This window comes from Diplotaxodon limnothrissa, linkage group LG3 (assembly GCF_057381915.1).
Source record: "Diplotaxodon limnothrissa isolate DT_005_m linkage group LG3, D_limnothrissa_male_GT1.1, whole genome shotgun sequence".
Lineage (NCBI taxonomy): Eukaryota > Metazoa > Chordata > Actinopteri > Cichliformes > Cichlidae > Diplotaxodon > Diplotaxodon limnothrissa.
This window is the reverse complement of record NC_140598.1, coordinates 50,439,510-50,449,195: the sequence shown is the minus strand read 5'-3', so window position 1 is coordinate 50,449,195 and position 9,686 is coordinate 50,439,510. Positions and strand designations below refer to the sequence as shown.

At 37.8% G+C, this 9,686-nt stretch overlaps 1 protein-coding gene across 1 annotated transcript; it reads left to right on the top strand.

Annotated features, from left to right (window-relative positions):
* The first annotated feature begins 878 nt into the window (after positions 1–878).
* LOC146636456 (uncharacterized) lies at positions 879–8,151 on the top strand. The gene is made up of 4 exons (XM_085349527.1): positions 879–972; positions 1,060–1,160; positions 7,221–7,376; positions 7,693–8,151. The coding sequence occupies exons 1-4, from the start codon at positions 879–881 to the stop codon at positions 8,149–8,151; spliced, it is 810 nt and encodes a 269-aa protein (XP_085205653.1).
* The last annotated feature ends 1,535 nt before the right edge of the window (positions 8,152–9,686 follow it).

Below are 9,686 nucleotides of genomic sequence, written 5' to 3'. Positions count from 1 at the left end.
CAGAATTGTGATCAGCAAAACGATTTCTTTTACTTTGTTTTTTAGGAATTCAAATTACTAAAAAAAAAAAACCCCAACAACAACAACAAAAGAAAACAGCTAATACAACTCTATTAGCCATACTAACTTGTGATACTACTATCAACATATAGTTGTTGTTCCTCATAAATGAAAGATAAATAATACATCCAAAATCACTTTTGCAGAAGTTGTAAGAAGAGTCGAATTTTCTGTCATTTATTTCATGTCATCACAGTTGTATTATTCACATTGTGTTTGTCAGCATTTCCCGCTTGTTTTATTAATGAATAATACATTTTATGTTGTTTTAAGATGTATATCAGCAGTCTCCAACCTTTTTTGCGCCACGGACCGGTTTATGCCCGACAGTATTTTCATGGACCGTCCTTTAAGGTGTCGCGGATAAATACAACAAAATAAAACTAGTATCGGTACTGAAAAAAAGAAAATTTATTCATAACACACGTGAAAAGACCCAGGAAAACCGAGTAAACGATAAAAACGATAACAAAATAACGCTGAAAACCGATAAAAACCCTGAAAACTATACATTTCACACCTGAGCCTCAACTCTCGCGGCCCGGTACCAAACGACTCACGGACCGGTACCGATCCGAGGCCCGGGGGTTGGGGACCGCTGATGTATATGATATTACCCCGCCTATATCAAGAGGTGGTTCTTCCGGTGCACTTCTTGTTAGCCAATAGGCACTGGCTCGCTAGTTTATAGAAAAATCACGTGACTTGAAGTGAAACCTAAGCTGAAATGAAATTGAAAGTTTCACACATTTAGAGTCTATCACTAAGGTTGTTCGTCGTTACCCTACTTTGCAGGTTAGATAGATAAACAGCGAAAGATGAGCTTTCTAAATTCGGCATTTGAAAAAGAGAAATGTTACGATCCTCGGGACTCTACACTTAAACTTGTAGACGGAGAGGATGAATTTGACTGTAAGTAGCTGAAAATGTTATCTTTCGATCCATTTCAATGTTATTCTTCTTGTGTGTGTGTGTGATTAAACCTTTTCTTTTTTGTAGTTCTGTGTGAGGGTTTCAAGTCTCCAAGAGCTCGGATGTCCTGCGGTCATGTTGTGACCCCGTCATCTCTCACCAACTGGTGTCTCAGGTTGTTGAAAGAGGTAGGATCATTTGTTAGTATTATTTTGAAAATAATTAGGCCTCCATTTTAAAAGATGGAGCGTCACATTATTAACAAAACCCGATCTGCTCTCTTATTGCCAATTTCAACATATATAACTGATATAAAAGTATTATCCCGTTGTAACAGCTGTCCTGCGCGATTTGTAGAACAATATAGTATTTTCTTTCAGATCCTGATCTATCCCCGTGTTAATGAAGTTTATTGCCACGTGCGTGGCGAGTTTTTCTGCATGACGTGAAGCTGCAAGCATTTGTAAAATTAGTATTGCGTCCCGGCGCAAAATTTTTTTTTCGCACCCTTCATCTGTCAGACCCATTGCTGCTGTGACTTGACAAACATTTCAATACTAACCAAAGACGTACTTACAAAAAAAAGCAAGTGATTACAAATCCAGCGTTTCTATCAGCTCCACAAACATCAGCAAACACACTGTGTGCATTTTGTAAAAATGTCCTGCTGCTGTATTTCGCAGAGAGAAATAAAAGAGAGCTGATTTAAATGAAAAAAATTAAGAAAGACAGGACAGGAGAGGAAGATAAGAGGTTAGATATAAAAGTAAGGGCTGCTCAGTGGTATTTGATAAATTTAAAGCTTACACCTAAGTCCTTGTGCTGTTAAATCAGATAATGGGCCTGTACACATGATATTGTGGGGTTTTTTGTTGTTGTTGTTTTTTTGTTTCATATTATGCAGTAAATCAAACTGAGGTAGACTGTGTTATTTAAAGGTTGCATGAGAATCATCTGCAGTTTAGCTCAGGGTAAACAGGTTAGCTTGCTGTACTGTGATAGATTTACAGTAAAGAACAGTGTGTGACTGGTGCACAGTGGCTGTGGTTTTAATGGTCAGTGTTAGGTTATGGAACGCCAGGACTGCCATAATGAATTCATTAAATACACCATCAAATAATTAATTAAATGTGGCAATAATTGAATAAAATTGGAAATAATTAATTAAATAAATATTTACGGCACATTTAATTAATTAATTATTGACACATTTAAATAATTAATGACAGTTTTAATTAATTATTTAATGATATATTTATTTAATTCATTATGGCACTTTTGTCCCCTTCATGTCTCAACTTGAAATCATTTTATCTATCAGCCTCACCCATCAAACTAAGTGGGCGGGGTTAACACTGCCACTGCAGCTTCTCTAGCATTTGATTGGTTGCCGAGCAAAGTAAGTAAAGAAGTCAATCCTAGATAATCAATTGCTTGTGTGAACTTAAAAATGAAGCCAAGTATCCCAGAATGCATTTCAGATCACAGGCAGCAATGGTGGTGGTGTAAAGTTTTAAAATACCCCGTTTTTCTGTCACCAACTACACTTTTAATAGTGTTTTAGCCGCAAATGTCGTGGCGTAATCTTCACATGTCTGGTCAGGTTGTCAACATAGAACATGTTTGCAAAAGTGCTCAGATGTTTTCAGAGATGTTACTTGCTCTGCTAACAGTCAGCTGACCGAGTGCACCGAGCCCACAGCCCCAGCGTTCCTGCTGCTAATTCAAGAAACATGCCCACGTTACCTGGTGATAGTCACAGTTTGACTGATATGACACAATGTCGGCGCATTTTTCTGCACAAGATAAGTAAATATAGTTTTTCCCCGAGCGCAGAGCTGCTGGAATTTGTTTCCCAACAGAGCACTTTATAGTTTTATCAGCGGCTGATGTCCAATCACCAGCACACAGCTTAGAAACCTCACCTTAGTTTTAGCTCTCAGTGGTTAAACGCTGGACTTCATTCACTCAGGTTCTGTCTGTCGGGTCACGTTTACTTCGCTGTTTTATTTACAACTGAGCAAATCGGTTTGGCTGAGGTTAAAGTTATGTTTCATAACTGCATAGTTTGACTTAAGTTTAATGGTTCACTGGCACATGTGTTAGATTGAACCATTCGCTTTTCTTTATCTGGTGTGTTTTGGATTTAACAGTGAATTTTGAGATTAAACTGACTTTTAAAATGTTTTAAAGAAAGAGAAGAGAAGGCGCATTTCCACTGAGAGGAGCAGAGTTTGCAACAGTGTTTTCATCATGAAGACTGCAACCTGGACAGAAATATTACATCATCTGGTTTTTAATAGTTATTCAACTATATTCTAAGCACCAGCTGTCTGTTAGAATTTTTAGAGTTTACTTAACTGAAAATAAATGAGGTTAACATATAATTTGTGTATTTCAGTAATAGCCTACTTATTTCAGTGTAGTGGTGAACAGTCACACAGCTCACGTAGGCGTTATCTGTGATACTCCTTAACTATAATTTATCCAAGTTAACTTCAGTTAACCATTCAGACAGTTCTTTTGCAATGAAAAACATAAACACTCATGTCGCCGGTAGGTTTCCGCTGTGCCAGCTGTTTACATTACAGCTGCTTATGCAGTAACCATGGTAACCACGGACTCTGAGCGGCTGGATCGACACAAGTCAGACAACAATTTTACATATATGATCTTAAAACAGGACACAGCCATTATACCTCCTGGCCTCATATCAAATGTGTACGTTGACTTTGTTTGACGTTTGTTTTATATCTAATCTTCCTCTCAAACATTTAAACAGCAGCGAGTCTGCAGCTGAGGGAACACAAACTCAAATTGTTGGAACAGGTTTGCTCGTTTCTTGGATTCATTTAGTGATTTATTAAATGTTATTCTAATCTGCTGCTGAGTCTCTTACGCTGATGAAAATGCAGAAAACACACATCACGAACACGAACACCTGTTCAACCAATCACTTTCATTCCACTTTGATCTGTGACAAACTGACGGTTCATCTCTGTTACAGTGTTGCGTTAGACTGCTATATTTTTGTGTTCTTTATGCTGTAGATTTTCACGTCTCTGGAATAATTATGATTTTCTGTAAAATCATATTGATATGACACATGAATTATTCGTAGATGACTGTTAGATTAGTTTGATGCTGCCGACATTTTCGGCTGTGAAACTCTGGGTTAACTCAGAGAGCTGAAGATAACGTGGTGCTGACCTCGCTCCGTGGTGTACAGGGCCGTTTATTCTCATGATTAATATTAACAATAAAATATTAGCCCAACATCATGAAGTCTGTATGTGTTTTATAGTGTCGAACAACCTTTGTATAGTTAAACCTACCAGTTACTACATGACGGAAACACCAACGTTATTTCTTTTATGCGTTTATACCAGGGGCGGAGCGTGGGGGTGGCTTACGGGGCTTAAGCCCGGGTTGTTTTGTCAGAAGCCCCGGGTATTTTGGAGTGTAATTTTTTCATAGTTAGATGCCTGGCTGACAACTGTATAAAACAAAAAGTACACACAATATTCGAAGCACATAGTGCACACTGTGGGAATTTACGACTGTGCGTGAATCCCCCCCTGATATTGGTATGATCCGAGCTCAGGCACTAAGCGACTGAGCGAGGGGGCGGGGCAGCTGCTGCCCGTGAGTGTGCTGTTGGAGAGACGGAGCCAGCCATACTAAGGAGAGCTTAAGTTTGACCAGGTACCAAAGCAAATCATTCGTACCGTACAAATAATGTAAATATGACGGTGAATCACGAAAGATTGATATGAAACTGATCACTTGACCAATATTACGTTACTTGCTCTTCAAGTGAATCAACAAATGGCGAAATGAAAAGCCGAACAAATGCTATTTTTTAGAGAGTCTTAGCTTACGTGTGTTTATTTCATATTTTCAGTTCTTACCCTCCCCGACTAATTCGGTTTCAGTTATGTACTGAAATATAAGAATGGACATTAGAGGGTTCTTTCAAAGAAAAAACTCAGGTAAATGTTATTTTATATATTGTGCTTTGTATGTTGTTCAGTATATTTCTATGCAAAACAAGAGGGATTTCAGGACACAGCAGGATATTCACATTTGTAACCAGATATTTACATACACTTTAGGGAGAAAAAATAAAACATTTTTACTGTACAAGATCAATTTAGAGTAAATTTTTGTTTTAGATAAATATTGAAATATATTTTGAATTAGTTAAATGTCACAATAAAGAGAGACAGAGCTTTCTGTTTTTTATCACTTTCATCAAATTTAGGAGTACATGTACACTAAGTTTATTGTTAATTAATAAGAAAACTCCAGACGATTCCATTCTGAGCTGAAGAAGCTTCTGATAGGTTAGTAGAGTCCATGTGAGTAAATTGGTGGCACACCTGTGGATGCATATAAGGCAAAACACAGAGCCTGTTTCTGTGACATGGGAAAATCAAGAGATATCAACCAAAACACCAGAAAAAGAACTGTGGAGCTCCATAAGTGTGGCTCAGTTTGAATACAATTTGGTGCCATTTGCTATTAAGAAATACAGACAGTTTCTCTCTTTACTCTTAAAGTTAACAAATATGTTTTTATATTTATCAATCTAAAAAAATAAACATTTAGTCTGATTTGATGTTACAATTAAAAAAGTGTTTTTATCTGAAGAGTAAATATCTGGTTTCAACTGTATATTTGATGATTGTCAGCACAAAGAGGGAGAGAGAGGAGAACGAGGACAGAACAGATGAACAAGAGCAGGTGAGACACACATGTTAGTCAAATGGTTGTTTACCAAAAGTATCACCGTATCATAGGTACTCATGTATCTCGTACCTAGTGTTTCTTTTTAGGTTTGTTATTTTTCAAATTCTATATTTATTAAGTTATGCAGGCTTGTTTGCACAACAAGGCTAAATAATTATATAAACTTTTCTCAATCTAAATAGTGTACTTTGGTAGAATTAAAAAACAAGTGTAGTGCAGGTCTATGATGATTTTTAGTGCTATCATCTAGTTCTGATTGTGGTTCTGTCTTGGTTAAGTCCTCAGTAGTCCTGATTTTGAACTGTTGTAGTCCTGTTTTAATTCTGGATCAGTTCTGGGTCTGGTTGAATTGGGGTTTAGTCCTCGTGTCTTGATACAGCCCCGACTTTGTTCTGCCTTGCTGCTTAATTAAAAAACTAGTTTAAGGTGTCCTGCACATGTGATATATATTTTTCCCTATATGAAGTCATTCTTTTTTGCACAGAGCCTATTAATCTTTCAGTCATTTCTACCCCCCCCCCCCCCCCCCCCCCAAAAAAAAAAAAAAAAATCCCACATGCATACTACTCTTTGGGCTAAGCCCCAGGTGTTTCAAATGTCTGGCTCCGCCTCTGGTTTATACGCAGGTCACGCTGATTATTGAACAAAAACCCAAAGATCAGATGTTAATCGTTATTATTTGCTCTCTCTCCTCCTTAAGCTGTGTACCGGGACCTGCATTTTGTCGCTGGTAATAACCAACACGTGCTCTAATAACAGCTCAATTGCTTGCGAGGCAAGCGGGTCTATCCCACGCTTTGCCGTGAGACTGCGCAGACGTCTCCGAAATCATCGACGCACTTTTGCAAAGAGGCTCTATCTTGACAAACCGACCAGACATCTGAAAATTAAACCGCTACATTTTTAGCTAAAAAATAATAAAACGGTATTTGGTGACACACAAACAGGGTTTTTCAAGGTTCAGTTCTGTTAGTTTCCACATGCCGGTTGTTTTGTGCTAAAAACAATGGCCACCAGGCTAAAGCAATGGTTTTGACTCGATCAGCGTTAACCCCGCCCCCTGAGTTTGATGGGTGAGGTTGACAGATAAAATTATTTCATGGTGAGACCTGAAGGAGTCAACTGTGCCAAAATGAATTAATTAAATACACCATTAAATAATTAATTAAATGTGGCAATAATTAATTAATTACATGTGTCGTAAACATTTATTTAATTTTTTATTTCCAATTTTAATTAATTATTGCCACATTTAATTAATTACTTAATGGTGTATTTAATTAATTCATTATGGTGGACATCAATTTGAGTTTCATTGCAAATGGTGTGAATACTTATTAAAATTTAATTTAATCCACTTTGGAATAAAGCAGTAACATTGCAAAATGTAGAACAAGTGAATCGCTGTCTAGATGCACTGTAAGACTTTTTAGTGTTTTGTTTCCAAACTGACATTCTAAAAAAAATATATATATATATTTCATATTTCAATACAGGGTGAAAGCAAATTTGTGTGTGGCCAGCCTAAGTGTGATAAGGAGTGGAGTTATGCAGAGGTTCGTAAAATGGCACTTCTGACCCCTGAGGAAATGGAGCACTTTGAAAAGACCATGGCCTTAAATGCTTCCAAGCATTTCTTCGATTCCAAATTAGTGAGTATTATGCTCTATCAATCATGAAATTTTAGTTGACTAATAATATTAATGCAATTGTTCAGTCTGTTCTTTTATTTTTATTTAACCCCTGGAGGATCTTAGAAAAATGCATACACTATTGGTCTTAGAGCCACAAATCGACCCAAGGCCCTCCAGGGGTTAATGTCATTTGAATTTTATGGTACCTTTGACCATTTCATTTTTCCGGTATGTGACAAAATGCCCCCTTCAATCTTTTGGGAACACCTTGTTGATTTAGCTTAAAACTAATGGCTATGCATACGGATATAATCCACTGTCTACTATATCACAGTGTCCTGGATGCAACTCATCTGTTGTGAGAAAGGATGTATCCAACCTGAGTGTCTGCTGCAGCTTGTGCACCAGAAAAAAAGGTCGGAACTACGAATTCTGCTGGCAGTGCTTGAGGGAATGGAAGGGTACACGGCCACGGTCAGACCGCTGTGATAATGATGGCTGCAGCAATGAAGCACTAAAAGCCCTGAAAAACTGTGAAGATATCATCTTTGAGTCTGTGAAGGATGTCAGTGGTTGTCCCTCCATTCGTGCCTGTCCCACCTGTGGGTCACTGGTGGAGCATAACAGAAAGAAATGTAAAAATGTCATCTGCCCCAGATGTAAGATAGAGTTCTGTTTTGTATGCTTGAATCTCACTACTGAATGTGCAGGAAAGACGGGGCAGTATTATGGAGCATGCTCCAGTGGTGTTGCCCCTAGGCAGACCTGCATACCTGTATGGCAGCAGAAATAATGCAAACACAAGGATAAATGTTTAATTTTAAAAAATAAAATCAAAGATAATTTCTTTCCTGTGTTTTATCAGTCTTTTCTTATCTGTTTCTTATTGTGGAGATCTGAAAAAAAAATCTTCTTCATATAAAACATGCAATGATTCAGGAAAGTGCTACTATTGAAGGAGTTGCTTGTCAATTAGTGTGAGACATCACCGAGGGGCATCAGTAAAAATGAATTTAAGCCGAGTTTGTCTTCAGTGAGTTTATTCCCAGTTTTACACAGCATTTGCTGATAGCTCACTTAACTGAAAATAGTACTTACCTGGAATTTATATTGCTAAGCAACATTACCAACATAGGGAACAATGTTCCCTCTAAGCTGCGCACGTGCGCAATTGCGCACTGCTGGCACGGTCTCTGCGCACAGAAAATATGCATTGCGCACAAGAAAAAACTGAACCTGAATTGAAATTAAATTTAAAACTTCAACAATTCTGTTTTGCAGTGCTAGTCAGTAAGTGACTGGCTGCTCCCGTATGGGATTAGAATAGGGTTGCCAACTCCCTGAAAAATAAATAAGGGACACCTCGTGGCCAGGGCCGGGCAACCCAGTTGTCTTCACCCTTCCCTGTGTGGTAGCTCTTTTTTTTTGTGTGTGAAATTATTTTTTAACCATTTGACTTGGATTTGATTTAAGCAGATGCATATTCTTTGTGATATGACCATATGGGAAACAAATGATCATTTAGCCATTTATTTTTAGCTCAAAATGACAACATTAACACAGTAAAACAGGTCTCTTTCTTAAACAGAAGCCTGTCATGCTTAACTTTTGAGAATATAAGTAAATCTTTCTTTAAAAGAACTCTGTCCTGCTTAACTTAAAATTATATAAATTAATAGAAAGCAATAGAACAAAATCATTCTTGTAACTGTGCACATATGGTGCATTTAGTACAGTTGGCTTCAGTTGAGGTATTATTTCAGCTTTTCTAAAGCTAATCAGCTGCTCCTGTTTGTAAACCCACTTGTTCCCATGATTACGCATCATAACTCATCATCATTATTCATCTATGTATTACTTTTATGTATTAGTCATCTATTTGTTGTAATCATCTATCCTTGCAGTTGTTTATTACACAAAATAAATTATATTATCACACTTCTGGCCACATAGCGCTGATATTCACTGCACATGCCCATATTAACCTTAACCAGAGGGTTTAAAAAAAACAAACCAGTGTTTACATGCCATATCTGCTTCTGCCGTGGTCTGGTGGACAAGAAATTGGTTAAGGGTTCCCCGAGCTTTCACGCCCCTCATGTTCTTCATGTGCCCACCACTAGAAGCATGCCTATGGAAAAAGTGCGCCGGCACACAGTGCAGTGCGCTTTATAGGTGTTATCGTGCATTTTCCCAGCCCAGTGTTTTCCTTTTCCCATTCCTCCCTGTACTTTTGCAGCCTTTTTTTCTTTCTCTGAGGGGAACAAACATTGCTGCTCTAATGCTGGGCTCACACTGTGCGATTTTTTGGCCCATTTTGAGCCGATT